Source organism: Coffea eugenioides, chromosome 6 (genome assembly GCF_003713205.1).
Source record: "Coffea eugenioides isolate CCC68of chromosome 6, Ceug_1.0, whole genome shotgun sequence".
NCBI classification, from domain to species: Eukaryota; Viridiplantae; Streptophyta; class Magnoliopsida; order Gentianales; family Rubiaceae; genus Coffea; species Coffea eugenioides.
This window is the reverse complement of record NC_040040.1, coordinates 19,758,436-19,775,773: the sequence shown is the minus strand read 5'-3', so window position 1 is coordinate 19,775,773 and position 17,338 is coordinate 19,758,436. Positions and strand designations below refer to the sequence as shown.

The 17,338-nt window shown below is 35.5% G+C and overlaps 1 protein-coding gene across 1 annotated transcript; it reads right to left on the bottom strand.

The window, feature by feature from the left end:
• Window positions 1-12,408: 12,408 nt before the first annotated feature.
• Window positions 12,409-14,123, bottom strand: LOC113773787 (cytochrome P450 93A3-like). Its single transcript, XM_027318399.1, has 2 exons — window positions 13,212-14,123; window positions 12,409-13,059 (listed from the first exon to the last, which is right to left on the bottom strand). The coding sequence occupies exons 1-2, from the start codon at window positions 14,121-14,123 to the stop codon at window positions 12,409-12,411; spliced, it is 1,563 nt and encodes a 520-aa protein (XP_027174200.1).
• Window positions 14,124-17,338: the final 3,215 nt, after the last annotated feature.

Sequence of the window (17,338 nt, the reverse complement as noted above, 5' to 3'; positions counted from 1 at the left end):
TACTTGCGAGGTACTTCAAATGCATGTTTGGAGTTTGGAAGAAATAATAACACTTTGGTTGGTTTTGTAGACTCAGACTACGCTGGGGATCTTGACAGGAGAAGATCACTTTCAGGCTATGTATTTTGCATTGGCGGTTGTGCTGTTAGTTGGAAAGCTACTCTACAACCTGTCGTAGCTTTGTCTACTACAGAAGCAGAATATATGGCTGTGACCGAGGCAATCAAAGAAGTCTTGTGGTTGAAGAGTTTATTTAGCGAGCTAAGTCTATATCAAGGTGTTACTGATATTCACTGTGATAGTCAAAGTGCCATACACTTGACTAAAGATCAGATGTATCATGAGAGGACGAAACATATTGATGTGAAATATCACTTCATTCGGGATATCGTTGCTGAGGGAAAAGTCCTTATTCAGAAAATCAATACTAAGGACAATCCAGCCGATATGTTTACGAAACCTCTTCCAGTTTACAAGTTCAAGCAGTGCTTGGATTTGGTTGGTGTTCATTGTTGGTGATTTAAGCCCATTGGGGCTTATGTGGAGAAGGTGGAGCAGTTTTACTATTGTCGATGGTGGGATTCCAAATTTTGCCAAGGTGGAGATTTGTTGAATTGTCAAGCATTGCGGCTTGACTTGTGTGGCAAACATTTCCATCCCACATCGATGGCAGCCAAGGAAAGCCTTCCGTTGTTTTCCTATAAATAGGGAAGCGTATGAAAGTTTAAGGTGCACCACTCAAGAGAGTTATATGGGCTATTAGCTTCTTGAGTCATCTAACTCATTTAGTCAAATATTTTAGGCTCTCTTGATTTGAGTTTAGGAATATTTTCTAAACTCTTTTGTAAGTGCCTATTGGCCTAGGAACCACTTTCCTACGGTCTTTTGTATTTCTTCTTCATAGTAGAAATATTGCTCCTCTCTCGCCCGTGGACGTAGGTCAATTTGACCGAACCACGTAAATCTTCTGTGTCTTTTATTTGCTTTGTTATCCGTCTTTATATGGTCGGTTTTACCGCCTAATTATTATATGGCTGGTATCTACCGCCTATCTATTATATGGTCGGTTATACCGCCTAATTTGTGCTAACTTGAGTTTGTCTATTTCCTGGCCCGGTCCTAACAGCTCTTAACTGAGAAATGAACGCACGAGATACATTACTCAATTGAAGAGTGAAACTAAGTTATATAAAAAAAAATTCAAGATAATTTTTCTTCATATCCCACAATCCAAGCAGAAGAGGCTCCAAATTGTGGATTGTGGAGTGTGGACACCCCGCTCTTGTTGATGGAATTATCCAAAAGTTCAAAATTGTTTGTGTCAATTTTCTCCAAAGATCAAACATTTCGTACGAGTTTGACTTTAAAAAAAACACTTTGTACAATTGAATACTTGAGTAAGCATCTCATCTCTGGTGCCATGAGGCCCATAACATGCTGTTCTCGTCCCCAGATAGCTTTGCTTCCACACTTCATATCCTTTTCAATTTAATAAAGAAGAATTGATACTGAAAATGTTCTTTAGAAAGAGGGTTTAGATTGCATTTTGAGCGTAAAAGCTATTGTAGAGAAAATTTTGTTCGAAATATACATACCATCTCATGCAGTGTTATTGTTCAGCAATTGTTTGATAAGTCAAAGTAAACTTACTTTGTCTTGGTCAGACAGAGAAGTTGTTCCATGCATCTTACGTTCAAATAAGTATCAGATAAATAGATAGTGATGCTAGGCAGTGTTTTGAAAACCGGACCGGACCGGCCGGTTCGACCGGTTGAACCGCGAACCGGCCATGGCTCCGGTCCGGTTCAATGCCAGGTTTGACTTTGTCAAGAAACCGGTCAAAAACCGGTCGGACCGCGAAACCGCTGAACCGGATTTGAACCGGTTATTTCCGGTTTTTGAGTTTTCCTTTTTTTTTTTTTTGCAAAATGTAGTTATCAAGATTCGAACTCAAGACCTTTGTAATAGAAGACCAATGTAGTAACCGTTGCACTATCACATCTTATTAGTTTTTTTTGATAACTTATTTATATAAAACAAACACTCATATTTCTTTTGTTCCATTTTTTTTTACAAAATATCATCCTTTCATGACTCTTTCTTTTTAATCTTCAACACACACACACACACACACTCTCTCTCTATCATCTTTTCTTTTGCCACTCATTTTTTTAATCAAACCTCTTTATTTTTAATTTATTGATGTTTTCTTCCATATTTTAATTTTGTTTTTGTCCATTAAATTTAAAAAAGTTAAAAAAGAATTATTTTTCTTTAACCCAATTTATTTAATACCACAACCACTCACTTTTATCTCATTTTTTGTTTCTTATCAAATTTGCATTTCTATTTTCAATTCTCTTGATTTTCTTCGAACTCCAAACTTCCTTTTTTAAATTGTAAATTTAAATTCCAAAATGTAAATTAAAATTTAAGTTCACAATGTCTAAATTCTCATAGACGTGAATTTTGTATAATTTCAAATATTGTGATATTTTTGGATTATATTTAAGATTTTTTTGGTAGATATAATTGAAATTGAGATGAAATTTATTTGTTTTAACTTATAATTTAAAAAATTTATTTTTAAAAATCCAAGTTATTCAAAAATAGTAAACTTTTCATCATATAAAGTATTAAATTATCCATTACATGTCTTATTTTGTGCACATATATATTTATATAAATTATTTTTTAAAAAATTCATTGAACCGAGGTTGAACCGGTCCGACCGGTTGAACCTCGACCCTTTCACTTCACCGGTTCGATTAACGGTCCGGTTTTTAAAACATTGATGCTAGGCTACTAGTTCGATCAGTCAACACTCAAAATGGCTGCCAGTCTTGGGTTTCGTCAAGAAAATGTCAGAAAAAAAATGGCTGCCAGTCAACTACATTATTGGTTGGACTTGGTTACATTAAGTAGTTGAAGAACCAATTATTTTAGATTCTCTGCTTGGCTGAACACCATTATGAAGGGTAATCTCACACAATTCTCCTATAGGTTGGTAAAACTCGTTTTGAGAGGAAAATTCTGTCATAACTAAGTACAATTCGGTGAGGGAGCAAACAAATGTTTGGTAGCGTTCAGAGCCAAACTTGTATAAACGGTATGGAGATTGACAATGCCTCTCGATGAAAATTTCAGCCAATTTAGCACTTCATATACTTATAAGATGGCCCAGAAAAGACCAGTATCATTTTGTGGGACTATTTGGCAAACAAGTTTCCGGTCAAGTTTATCTGTTACAAGTTTTTTAACAATTTTAATTACAGTAATCTCAAAAAACTTCTAAAAGTTTTTAAACTATAAATTTCAAAATATTCAAAAATTTACACACTTCAAAAATTTTTTATACAACTTCTACATTAAGCTACAGTAAAGATAAGTTTTTTGCCAAGTTTGTCTACTACAAGTTTTTTAAAAACTTTAGCTACAGTAACCTCAAAAAACTTTTCAAAGTTTTTAAATTATACACTTCAAAATATTAAAAAAAAAACACACTTCAAAAACGTTTTTAAAAACTTCTACAGTAAGTTACAACAAAGTTTTAGACAAATTTCTAAAAAACTCACCTGCCAAACGGGGTAAAAGTTTTAGACAAACAATTAAAAAACTCATTTGTCAAACCGGGCATGTATTCTGTTGCGCAGTGAAAACCTTACTGAGTAAATATTTCCTTCACATAAACAACACTATATGTTGTCCAACAGTATTTCATTTCTATCTTTTGATATGTGGAAAAAAGTAAATATGAAATAATTTACTTACCTGGCAAATTCACAAAATCAACTTAGAAGAGGTTAAGGCTACATTAGAAGTACAAAAATTATGTTGAATTCTGTGCTTTTGATATTTATTTCTTGTCTCACTGGTTAATTACTTCTAGAGCAACAGGATTTACGTTTCAAAAGAACATAATTGTAATGAACTAATTGAATAAACTTGATCTTAGTTTTCCCATGGAAGCATTCGGAACCAGTTTTGTCTCCGGTTTCACTGTACGTGATTTTTTTTTTCACTGTTTTAAATATTGAAAGGTAGGATGTTCAACTTCTCACTAAACCTACTTTAGAATTTGAGATGCCATCCGTTTTTATATAATTTAGCTAAGATCCATTGGAATTTTCTTACACCAAAAGGAAGTCCTTGAAAATTACTGTATAGATCTTACAAAGTTTGACAAATTAGCAATAGGCAGCACAGGGGTAGACTTGATTCAGTTAGTTAAAATAATTAATCGAACAAGTAGCACGGAAACTATCTTTCAGTACAAGAGATCATTGAAAATAAAGATTAACTAAAAAATAAAGTTCATGTCATACTTAGCAATAAAAGCTCTGAGCTTTAATTATTCTTTATTTGTGAGCATGTCACATTCTCAAATGCTGCTAGAAGTGTATACCAATAGCAACTTTGTTGGAGGAATACTACAATGAGCATTTTTTGTCGAACACATTATTAATTGTTACCTTAATCTTTACCACCAACCAACTTTTGGTCAAAATCAACCAAGTTAAAGTAACCCAAAATCTAGATTACTTTAGCCATTCAATCACGAGGGAAAAATTCTCAACAACTCTTTTTTTTTTTTTTTTGAATTCTCAACAACTCTAGTCACTACTAGAGGAAAATGGCTGTGCCTTGCACAGCTTAGGCCCTCCAAGAAGTTTAGCTAAAAAGTTGTAATTCTTTTGGTACATAATGAATAGACATATAGAAGCAAAAAAAGAGCTAGAAATTTATTGAAGTTTGTTATGATGAAATATTCCATCTATGAAGTGAGTTCCTAATTATTATGATATAAATAATAAGAGATTTTTGAACCCTTGTTGCATGTAAATAATGACAACTAACCAGGTGAAAAAGTAAACATATTATTTTTGTGAATTTTTTGCAAGTATGATTATGCATAAACATTAAGATTAATATGTATTATGGTACCTTCCTAATAGGTTCTCTTGATTCTATTTGGTATTTTGGATCCAAGAATTATTGCCTATTTGGTGGGATAATTTCCATAAAATATCACATTATCAAACCAAACAACCCAAATGGGTTTAATATTCTGGGCTCAAAAGAAAGTGGAGGTCATACAATTTACATAGAGTGGATTTTAGTTTAAAAAGATGGAAAATCATTAAGGTAGCCATCAATACGGCAATGAAAGTGAAAAAAATTAAAAAAAAAACACAATAAACTTTCTAAAAGGGGAGGTGCGTCATAAAGATAGGCTATTACATTACTTACTTGCACTATCTCTTTATTGTATAGGTAGATAGATAGATTGAATAACTATTTGGGAGTTCTTTGTCTGTCATGGGGCCAAATAAGTCACTTAGTCCAACAAATTATTGAGCTAACGGGGATAACATGGAACTGGAAAACTCATAAGAGAACCTTTTCAACGTAACCACAATACGATTAGTAATTAATAGCGAGCTACGGTAATTTATTAGAAACCAACACATAAAATTCAAGATGACATTTGCTGCTATTTTCCTTTTTTTTTTTTTTAAGAATCAAACTATGTGGTTATGGGATTTTACATTTTTCTTTCTAGATGTACTAGTCCGATGAATAAGAAAAGAAAAAGGGAAAATAGAGAACCCATGCATTGTTTAATAGGTTTGGGGCGAGCTAATCTCTGAATTGGATTGGTTGTAAAATCGTACAACTTATGACAGTTGTCTACTTAAATTCGTTTTCACTTTTGTCAATAGTCACTATGGTTAGTAGAAAAATTACAAGCTTTTACGTAGTAGAAAACACCGTTAGAGGACAATAAAGAAAGGATTGGACATGAAAGTAGCTCAACACCTAATATGTGGTCACCAGATCGGTGGGGAGGGGGACAGGGGAGGAGCGACAGAGGGGATGGCGGGGGAAATGGGGGGAGGAGGAGGAGGAGGAGAGAGAGAGAGATAGGAGAATGAAAGCAGAGGAAAAAAAAAAGGAGCTGTCGACAATGGTGTCAGCCGCTAATGACTGAAGTAGTGGCAATAGCAAGGAGGAAGAAGAAGAGAGGGGGAAAAAAGAAAAGAAAATGATAGAAAAAAAGGAAAAATATTAAAAATATTCAATTTTTTCACAAAATTTTTTTTATAATTTTCACAGTAAATTATAATAAAGTTTTATATAAATATCAAAAAAACACTCACTATCCAAACGGCTTTGATTTGCTTTGATGCATTTAAGTTCACATGGCGATGCCTAGTAGTAACATGAAACGTTTAAGATTTTTCCACTCAAGCCACTCTTTGATTTGTTTCCTTACCATCTAAAATTACGATTTGAAACTTAAACCAGACAATGACTTTTGACCAACCGCAGGGATCAAACGTCAATGGGTTCGATAGAAATTGGCCCGGCCCAAGAATTGGATGACATCATCATGATATCATAAATGCATATATTAATTTTATTTAAGCGAATAACCTAGAAAAATGACTATAAATATAGTGGTAATTCATTTTCACCATCATACTCCTTACCCATCAAGTTCATAAAAAGATAACTTAATTGTAAACTCAACAAATGATAAATTAATATGACCTACTTAATAAGAATTTTAAATAAAGCAAAAAAATAATCAAGTTTTTAAATTAATTGGTTAATGCTTTTAAGATTCAAATGCACATTGTAAATTTTTTCAAGGGGATGAACAAATTAAGACTCATTTGTAAAAATATAAGGGTCACAGTTACACATAGAAGTTTGGAAGTGTATTTACGATTATTTAAAACATTAGGGAGTTAAATCCAACTATTCAAAAAGTTTCAAACTTGAAAAGCAACATCCTGTTATCCTTCGTCTTCTCAGCGTTCATCTCCCCATTCGTCATCAGCAACTTCAGGCAACGATTCCCGGCTTCCAGCCTTCCTTAACATTGTTATCCATTTTTTTTTGAAGATTTCGTTTTTCAATTCCCTGTCTTCGTACGGGTAAGACCCTTCTCCTCTTTCTTTATTTTCATTCTGACAAGAAACGGTAATCTTATTCATTGGAAAAACTATTTTGCTCTGGTACAACCGAAAGTTTATATAAAGAATAAGCAGCAGACTCCTAGTCTAAGTAGCAGTAGACTCCTAGACTAATTCTTCTAGACATACTGGAGTATTATTGTACAACTAGTTTCATATATGAACACAAAGACTAATTCTATCTTCAGTGTATAGTTAACAAGATAAGAGATACGGATGAAGTCTGCTAACAGCCCCCCTCAAGCTGGAGTGTGGAGGAACGAAACACCAAGCTTGCACAACAAGCGTTGAAAAGAAGTAAAACCAAGCGCTTTGGTGAACAAGTCAACAGGTTGATCCTCTGAACGAATGAAATGGGTACAAAGCTCATTGGACTGAATCCGTTCACGAACAAAGTGACAATCCAACTCAATATGTTTGGTACGCTCGTGGAAGACAGGATTGACAGCAATATGAAGTGCAGCTTGGTTGTCACAAAACAGATGCATCGGCTGCGAATGAGGAATGGTGAGATCAAATAATAAACCTCGTAACCATAACAATTCACTGGTGGTACCGGCCATGGCTCGATATTCGGCTTCAGCAGAAGAGCGGCTCATAGTTGGTTGTTTCTTAGTAAGCCAGGAGATAGGCGCATTCCCAAGAGAAATGTAATAACCCGTGATAGAGTGTCGCGTCTTAGGACAAGCACCCCAATCAGCATCACAATAACCGGTGAGTTGCAAATTAGTCTGAGAAGGAAAAAATAATCCCTGGCCTGGAGAATTCTTAATGTATCGAACAACCTTCATTGCTGCATCATGATGATCTAATGTAGGGAAATGCATGTACTGACTCAAAATATTAACAGTATACAGAATATCTGGTCATGTGATAGTGAGGTACAAAAGTCGACCCACAAGACGACGATAAGACGAGGGATCAGCCAAGGGCGTACTGGTTGAACGCCCCAATTGGTGTTGTTGAGACATTGGAATCGGACTAGGTTTTGCATCACTGAGACCAGTATCTGTTAAAATATCCAGAGCATACTTCCGCTGACTCAAAAAAATTCCTTCAGGATTCTTGGAAACTTCAAGACTGAGGAAGAATTTAAGGGGGCCAAGATCTTTCAGATGGAACTATCCATGCAAGAATTGTTTAAATTTTTGGCATTGAAAAGAATCACTTCCTGTAATTATCATATCATCGAGATACACCAAAACTGCAAGAAAACTGGTATTAGTCTTCAGGATAAATAAAGTAATATCTGCTTGAGACTGAATAAACCATATTGTTTGAAAGCAAGAGTTAATTTAGAAAACCACTCCCTGGAAGCCTGTTTAAGACCATAAAGAGATTTACGAAATCGACAAACTCTCTTGTCACCAGATGGTAAATATCCAGGGGGAGGGATCATGTATATTTTCTCATGTAAATCACCATGGAGAAAGGCATTATTCACATCAAGTTGATGTAATTCCCAATTTTTAGCCACAGCAACAGCCATTAAATACCGCACTGTAGTTAGCTTTGCTACAGGAGAATGTTTCAGTGTAATCCAGTCCCTCCTCTTGGGTATATCCTTTGGCCACTAACCGAGCTTTATAACACCCCACAGTACCATCTGACTTATATTTAATTTTATACACCCATTTACAACCAATGGCTTTCTTTCCTATTGGCAAGAGTGCAAGATCCCATGTATGATTTGCAGCTAAGGCATCAAGTTCAATTTGCATGGCAGACCTCCACTTTACATCTTGACTAGCCGCAGAGTAAGTAGAAGGCTCAATCTCGGTTAATAAGGCTGCAAGAAACGCTTGATAGGATGTAGAAAAGCGATGGTTGGAGAGATAAGAATTAAGAGGATAGGGAGTACCTGATGCTCTGGAAGTGAAAACTGAATTGGAGTGGCAGGAACTATTAGGATAATCACAGACACAGTCTTTTAGGTAAGCAGGTGGTCTTCGAATCTGCTGTTCTTGGCATGGTAGAGAAGTCTGAATCTCTTCAACACGATTATCCGTAGCAGAAAGCTCATGATTGGGACTTGAGGAAAGAGTGGCATCAAAATTATGCACTTCAGGACCAGAATTAGAAAGAGAATCAACACATTGATCATCATTATCAAGAACAGGTGAGGGAGTGTTAGGTGTTAAGGTGGAAGACAGCGTCGAAGATGATGTACTAGAAGGAATTTTGAAAGGAAAAAATGTTTCATGAAAGTGTACATCACGGGAAAAATAGAATCTTTTTGTCTCTAAATCATAAACTTTGAAACCCTTTTTGTTTTGAGGGTAGCCTACAAACACACAGGGCCTAGACCTGGGTTGAAACTTGTCCAAAAGTTGTAAAGGATTAACAGCATAACACAAACAACCAAATACTCTAAAATGATTATACGTTGGTGGCTTGCCAAAAAGCACTTCAAAAGGGGTTTTACCTCCAAGTGCTGATATGGGGAGTCGATTGAGAATATATGTAGCAGTTAAAACACATTCTTCCCAAAATTTAATAGGCAAGTTGCTCTGAAACCGAAGAGCACGAGCCACATTAAGGATGTCTCTATGTTTTCTTTCGACAACCCCATTTTGTTGAGGTGTACCAGTACAAGAGGTTTGATTAACAATCCCTTTATTTCTAAAGAATAATGCCATGGCCCCTTCTGTAAGTTCTAGTACATTATCGCTTCTGACTTGTTTAATTTGAAACCCAAATTGAGTTTGAATCAAAGAATAAAAATTTTGAAAAACATGATAAGCTTCATTCTTGTGTTTTAATAAATATGTCCAGACTGTTCTAGTACAGTCATCCACAAGAGTTAAGAAAAAAATGAGCCCCAGAACTTGAAGGTGTTTGATAGGGTCCCCATATATCAATATGAATCAAATGAAAAGGAGTCACAGATTTATGAATGCTTGGAGAAAAAACTTGTCTAGAAGCCTTTGCCAAAGAGCATACAGTACATTCTTGGCAAATTTTATCAGAACGAATATGAGAAAAGTTGGGTATTCACGCTAACCGGTCGTGTGAAGGATGTCCTAACGTTTGATGCCAGAGAACAGCGGATCCTGCAGCCGTATTAGTTTTGCCATGACGTGACTCATCATAGTCTGTGGTGAAGTAGTAAAGACCATCTCGTTCCTTACCTACCCCAATCAGTTTCCTCGAGCGTAGGTCCTGGACAACACAAAAATCAGGAAAAAATAGGGCAACACAATTGTGTTCTTTAGTGAGACGACTGACAGAAATAAGATTACAATGAAAACTTGGAGCTTGCAAAATATTATACAAAGTAAAAAGGGAGTTCAAATGATGACTACCATATTCGCAGAGTTGTTTCACAATGCCATCAGGTAGGAATATATTAGTGGATTTTTTTGATTTAACTAGGTCAAACAAGAAAGTTTTATCACCTATAAAGTGATGAGTAGCACTTGTGTCTAGTAACCAAGTGCAGCAAGAGGATGATGAATTTGGAGTTAAAGGATGGGTTACGTTACCGACAAAATTAACCGAGCCAGCATTTTTGTCACTATTCAACAATGACAAAAGTTGCTCATACTGTGCGGCTGTCAAACCATTAACTGAAGTAGTGGAATTTGAAGAATTTGTTGTATCATCCGAGCACACATTTGCAGCGGTGGGATTTTTCCTTGAAGACTGCCAATTATTCAGATACCCTATAAGCTGCCAACACCTATCCATTGTATGGTCAGCCTTATTACAATGATCACATCGTAATTTGGGTTGTTTCGAAGATTGATTTCCATTCTGACGTGGTTGGCCTTGTTGTTGCCGAACACGAAGTATTTCAGAATTGTATTGAGATGGTTGCCGTCTAACTGAACTAGATCGTGGCTGCTGCTGCTGAACATAGAAAGCTCCTGCCCCATCAGAATCGTGTGGACAAAGAAGACTCAGTTGCTTCTCTTCCATCTTAACCATGTTAAATATACGATTAAGTGAAGGGAGAGGCTCAGTTGCCAATATTTGAGATCGAATGGTTTTAAATTTTTCATCCAATCCCATCAAAAATTGGTGTGAGCGCTCTTTGTCCCTTTCAGCAAGCCATTCTTTTAGTCCCCCACATGAGCAATTTGGAGGGTTTGAATAGGCACTCAACTCATCCCATAAGGCCTTAAGTTTGGAGTAAAAAGTGGTCACCGAAGCTGTTCCTTGAGTAGACAAAGCAATGTCCTTTTCTTATTTCATAGATTCTGGGTTCATTGCTTTGACCAAAACGTTCTTCCAAATCCACCCAAAGTTCTCTTGCCGAGTCATGATAAGTGATTGAATCATGCAGATCCAGACTAATTGAATTGATAAGCCACGAAAGAACAATCCCATCACATTTACTCCAAAACAATGCTTCACGGCTTCCAACTTTCGGTTGCGGCAATTCTCCATTCACAAATGGGATTTTATTTTTACTTCTCAAAGAGTTCAAAATATTTCGTTTCCACCGTTGGTAATTATCACCGTCAAGCAACATTGGAACTAACGAAGCATTGGTGTAATCGGCAGAAGTCAAAAAATATGGGGAGCTTGGATCACGGAACAAATCACCAGTCGAGGAATATCCTAGATTCTGTGATTCGTTTTGCTCCGCCATTGTTCCAAGAACGTAACAAGAAACCAACACAAAAGAGAATCAAAATATGAAGAGTAGAGCAAGGAGGATCATTGCTCTAATATCATGACAAGAAACGGTAATCTTATTCATTGGAAAAACTATTTTGCTCTGGTACAACCGAAAGTTTATATAAAGAATAAGCAGCAGACTCCTAGTCTAAGTAGCAGCAGACTCCTAGTCTAAGTAGCAGCAGACTCCTAGACTAATTCTTCTAGACGTACTGGAGTATTATTGTACAACTAGTTTCATATATGAACACAAAGACTAATTCTATCTTCAGTGTATAGTTAACAAGATAAGAGCTACGGATGAAGTCCGCTAACACATTCTCTTTTTTTCATTTCCTTTTACCTTTAATTTTAGATTATAGATTTTTGGAAGATGACAATCATAAATTTTTAAATCTACTTTTTCTTTCTTTTCTTGCTATTTTGTTAAAACTTTTCCTTTGTGATTTCAAACAAAAAATGAAGCATCAGTAACTAAAACAAATTGTGAAAGAAAGAAATGGAATAAAACCCAGTTTTCGACTCACGATTGAATCGGTTAAACCAACCGGTCTGATTCGAGTTTAAAAATACAAATACTTCAAACAATTATCAATGCTATAGATACGAGAAAGAAACTTTACGCAGTAGGCGCCCACCAAGACAAGAATTTTTGCGAACGTACAAGTTTTAGTAAAAGCTATCAATTTTGAGAGGAACATCCAGGCAAACAAACAAAAAATTCACAACACCACCAAATATTCTTTATTTATAAACAAAGAAATCTAAGTATTACGGGAATTAATAACATAGACAGCTTCTAGCTGCAATTAACAACTAATTCCAAAGGATTAAGATGTGGAGTAGCATAGCACATAAGTGGATGAGCCAAGCCAGCAGATAAACCAGACCCCTCTTCCATTTTTATCTTTTCTCCTCCCTGCACTGTAAAATCAAAGCACTGAACAAGCAGGGCAACTGCTGAATGAACCACTGCTAAGGAAAGTGATGCACCAGGGCACCCTCTTCTTCCACTCCCAAATGGAAAAATATTGAAATTTTGTCCCTTAATATCCATCTGGTAATCATCATAAGCGCCTTTAGATCCCACCATGAACCTTTCTGGTTGAAATTCGAGCGGATTGTCCCATGAACTTGGGTCCCTCATAATAGCAAAGACATTGAATGCTACCCTCTCATTAGCCAAGATATCATAGCCGTTGATCTTGCAATCTTCACCACATCGACGAAATATCAAGGGTGCAGGAGCATGTAGTCTTAGGCTTTCTTTAACAACTGCTTGCAGGTAAAGAAGCTTTGGAACATCAGATTCTTGGACTAGTCTTTTTGATCCCACAACGGTATTGATTTCATCTCTAAGCTGCTGGAACACCTTTGGATGATTTATGAGCTCTGCTAGCGTCCAAGTCAGTGCCACACTTACTGTTTCAGTGCCTGCCATGAAAAGTTCCTGTCCATTTTTTCGATGAAGCTAGATCTAAATTAATCTCATACTATAAACTTAAGCAAGAGAAAATCAAGAAAAATTTGACAATTATTTTATGCTCCAATTCTATAACAAAAAAAGGTGTATATGTACACTGTAGAAGGAGAGAGACTTACCATAAGAAAGGATTTTATGTCAGTTCTACTCAGCTTGACTTCAGCCTTTTTATCCCTGTGAATCTCCAGGAGAATATCCATCATGTCCTTCCTTTCCTTATTAGAGGAGTTCAACTCGTTCTCATGTTCCACCATTATCTTCTCCACCAATGAATCAAACTTCGAGATCAAGGCCTTGACCCTCTTCCCATATCCAAACAAATCAAGTTTGCCTATAGGACCAAATAATTCTCCCAAAGCAAATTTGGGCGAAAGCTGAAGAATCTCCTTGACAAACTCCCATAGGCGCCTACCTTCATCCAGAGCAGGCGTGCATCTGGTGCTCATAGCCATCCTGGTAATCACATTATTAGTCGTGGTCATAAGTTCCACTCCCAAATTACAAGCCTTCCTTTCTTCTGAAAAGCCAACAAGAATCTTCAACAACTTCATCATCTCTTGCCTCCTGATGTCAACAAACCGGTTGACTTGTGTCACGGAAAGAAGCTCAGTCATGCAAAGTTTCTTCATGAAACGCCAGTAGGGGCCGTATTCCGCGTTAACAAATTCAGAGCCAGCATAGATATTAAAATCTGCAGCCCCGAATTGTGGCCTGGACACAAAATTCATCTCATTATTTTTCAAGAACTCTTTAGCAATGGCAGCGTTGGAGACAACAACAACTGAGGATGAAACGACACGGAGCCGAATGAGCGGCCCGTATTGATTGGCTAAGGTTTGGTAACTCTTGGATGCTACGGAGCCAAGCAGGTGAAGATGGCCTATGATGGGCAGTGATGGAGGGCTTGGAGGGTGTCGAATTTGTTTAGAACCATTTTTTCGTTGCTTTAGAACATAACGGAAGAAGGTGGTGGTAGCGAACCAAATGAAGAACAAAAGGCCGTAGAAAAGAACGTCTGAGGAGTTGGCCATGGTTGATTGCTGATGGCTTTCCTGCCTAAAATTGGTTCAATTTCTCTAATGTATTTATAGAGAAACCTCGCGTCTGGAAAAGTCGAGGTATCTTGAACCATACTTTGGTTTGGTGTTTCACGGCTGCTGTAGATGTTACTCCTATTTACAGTTTTACACTAAAACGTGACACTCAGTACTGTGTTGGTGGATCAAGGATTTTCATCTGTTTTGACGTTAGCAAAATATGGAGAATACACGATTGATTGTCAAAATTAGTAACTCTAATTGATTGGGTCCATATATTATGTCTGTTGGCGGATCATTTTGCATATATCCTTTAAATGGTTGACTATTAATACTTCAAAATTACCACTTATGCGCAAAAATTGGAACACTCTAATAGAAAAAATTACCCATGGAAAGAACGATATAGGTCCCCACACTTTGTTGTGTGCACTTAGGGCTGTAAACGAATCAAATCATTTGCGAGTCGATTCGGTCAAAATTGGACTCGAAATCAATCAATATCTTGACGTCGAGCCAACCAAGTCAAGCTAGCAAACTTGAATTGAACATAGAAAAGTTTAGCATGTTAACTCGTGAACCAATTCGATTATATATATATATACACACACACATTTATTTATTTATTTACTTCTATTTTATAGTAAAATTACATATATATGTATATATATCTAATATTTTATTATTTATTAAGGAAAAATGAATATTTTGTCTACTTTGTAAAAATTAAATTATTTTTTTATTTTTTTAAGCTCGAGTCTGCTCAAATTCAAGTTCGACTAGACTCGAATTTGAGGTCGATCGAGATCGATTTCAAGTTTGATAAAATTGTGTTGAGACCAAATTCAACTTAACTCAACTCGTTTGCATCAGATTGTAAAAAACCAAAGGTGTCCTTGGGTGTCCAACGCCGTGCATGGTCATGTTTAGTTCTCGCATTCACACACTTTCTTAACTTAATTTCACTTTTTAATTAAACTAACACTTGTGGAGTAGCACTCAAGAAGAGCTCCTGTAGCTATATATAATCACTGTTCAGCTTTCGTTTTGATAGGTTGCTATGCTAGCTCTCCTCAGATTCTTCAAGTAGACTAACTATGTTTTTGTCAATTGAAAAAAAAATTGTATTTGTTTTATGTTTGTTGGTAGATTTTTATTCTTTTTTTTTTTGTTACTCTTTTTGTTCTTTGGTTATTATTAAATACAGTCCTTTTTTTACTTCCTTATTTAGAGTAAATTTTAACTATCAAATACCTATCTTATACACATTTGTATTAATTGTATCTTATTTTATTTCTTTTAATCAACTCATAGCTTTTCTTTTTTATTTTAATTCTCTCCAAGCACATTCTCTATTTCTATTATTGGATTGATCGTTCATTATTGTTACAAAAAATTTAGACTAACTATCTTTTTTTCCTGTCTTTTTATATTTCTTTATTTAAAATAAACTACAATCAATCTATTAATTCCCTACTTTAGATACGTTTACGTTGATGATACCTTTCTTGATTTTTTATCAATCAATGCATAGTTTTCAATTTTTTAGTTTCTCTAAATATCTTTGCTTTATTTCTATTACTTGACTTGATTATTTATTTGTGATTCTAAAGTTTTGACAATTTCATTTTTAGAATTACATAATTTTAGCATATTACTCATACAAATTCATTTAAATTTTATAAATAGTTATTCTTTTCCTAAAAATTCCAATAATTATTATGCTCTCTCTGTCAGAATCCAATTTATTTCCAACTTATAGGCTAATGTAATGTAGTATCTACTTATATATGGTTTGTAAAACTTTTCTATTGGTTCTTCTTCATAATTTTTTTACATAAATTAAAAGATTGCCTCCCAAATTACTTCTCTTTTTTTTTAGGGAAAATAATAACTTTCATGAATATAGCAAGGAATAGTCACAAGCAGAAGCAACGTGCACTATACATAACCAAATTAAACTAAACAAAAAAGGAACCAAAAAACACTATACAAGCGCTCAATCAAAATTGAAGATGTGTTGATCAAAATCCCAAGCTATGCTAAGCTCCCACGTGGCCCATGACTTTGGTACCGTCCTCCAAGATAAGGCAAGCAACCTCGCGGTCTGGATTGCTTGATGCATAATAGAATCAGCAGTAGCAGCTTTATGTTGGAAAATTCTCTGATGTAACATACAAATTGTATCTCCAGATTCAAGAAGTATATCCCGTTTGAATTGCTATCTTCTAGAAATTTTATTAAAAAAATATATATTGTACTGATTTTATGTATGTGAAATATGAAATTGAGTGAAAAATGTAATCACGGATAAGAAGGTCACCAGACTGGATTTTCTCTGATGTGTTAAGAAAGCCACCAGACTGGAAAAAACCTGTCTACCAATCAAGTTCCTGCTTGCGTCCATACACGTCACTGTAGATCAAACAACACTCCACATATAAGGTGAAAAAGCACATTTGTAATTTTTTTAAACAGTGTAATTTTTATTTTTTCACCAGACTGAAAAATCACATTTGTCAGATCAACTGTCCTTGAATAGTGTAATTTTTTTTAAACAGTTTATAATTCTATGTGAATTACCGGTAATACTTCACAACATGCAATTATTATGCATAGGATTCACATAAATACTAACATGCATAGGATTCTCTAGCAATTGACTATACAAGGATGAAAGGATTCTTGACTGAGAAAATGAATGCACGAGATGTATTAATTGAAGATTGAAACTAATACTATAACAAATTTTTTCAAGATAAATTTTCTTCATATCCCACAATCCTTGCAAAAGGGGCTCCGTTTTGCTCCAACTGTGAATTGTGGAGTGTCGACACCTCGCTCTTGTTTATAGGCTTATCCAAAAGGTCAAAATTGCTTATTTCGATTTTCTCCAAAGACCAAACGCTTTGTACGAGTTTGACTTTGAAAAAAACACTATGGACAATTGAATACTTGAAAAAAAAAATTATGGACAATTATTTCGATGCGAGTACTGTATCGACTTGTGATTTTAGGAACATGTCCTAATTTATAGGGGTAATCGGGATCGAATTCATTCAAGCTTTGCGGTATAAAAAAAAATTACTTGAGTAAAGTAAGCATCTCATCTCTAGTGCCTTGAGGCCCGTAACATGGTGTTCTCGTCCATACGTGGCTTTGCGCAAAAGCTTCTGTAGAGAAAAATTTTCCAAAATCTATACTCATGT

What these genes read in the sequence shown, in the direction of transcription:
- LOC113773787 (XM_027318399.1), bottom strand. Translation starts at nt 14,123, where the DNA reads ATGGCCAACTCCTCAGACGTTCTTTTCTACGGCCTTTTGTTCTTCATT. An exon ending in ACATAAAATCCTTTCTTATG is followed by an intron (nt 13,060 to 13,211) that starts GTAAGTCTCTCT and finishes AAAAATGGACAG; the next exon opens with GAACTTTTCATGGCAGGCAC.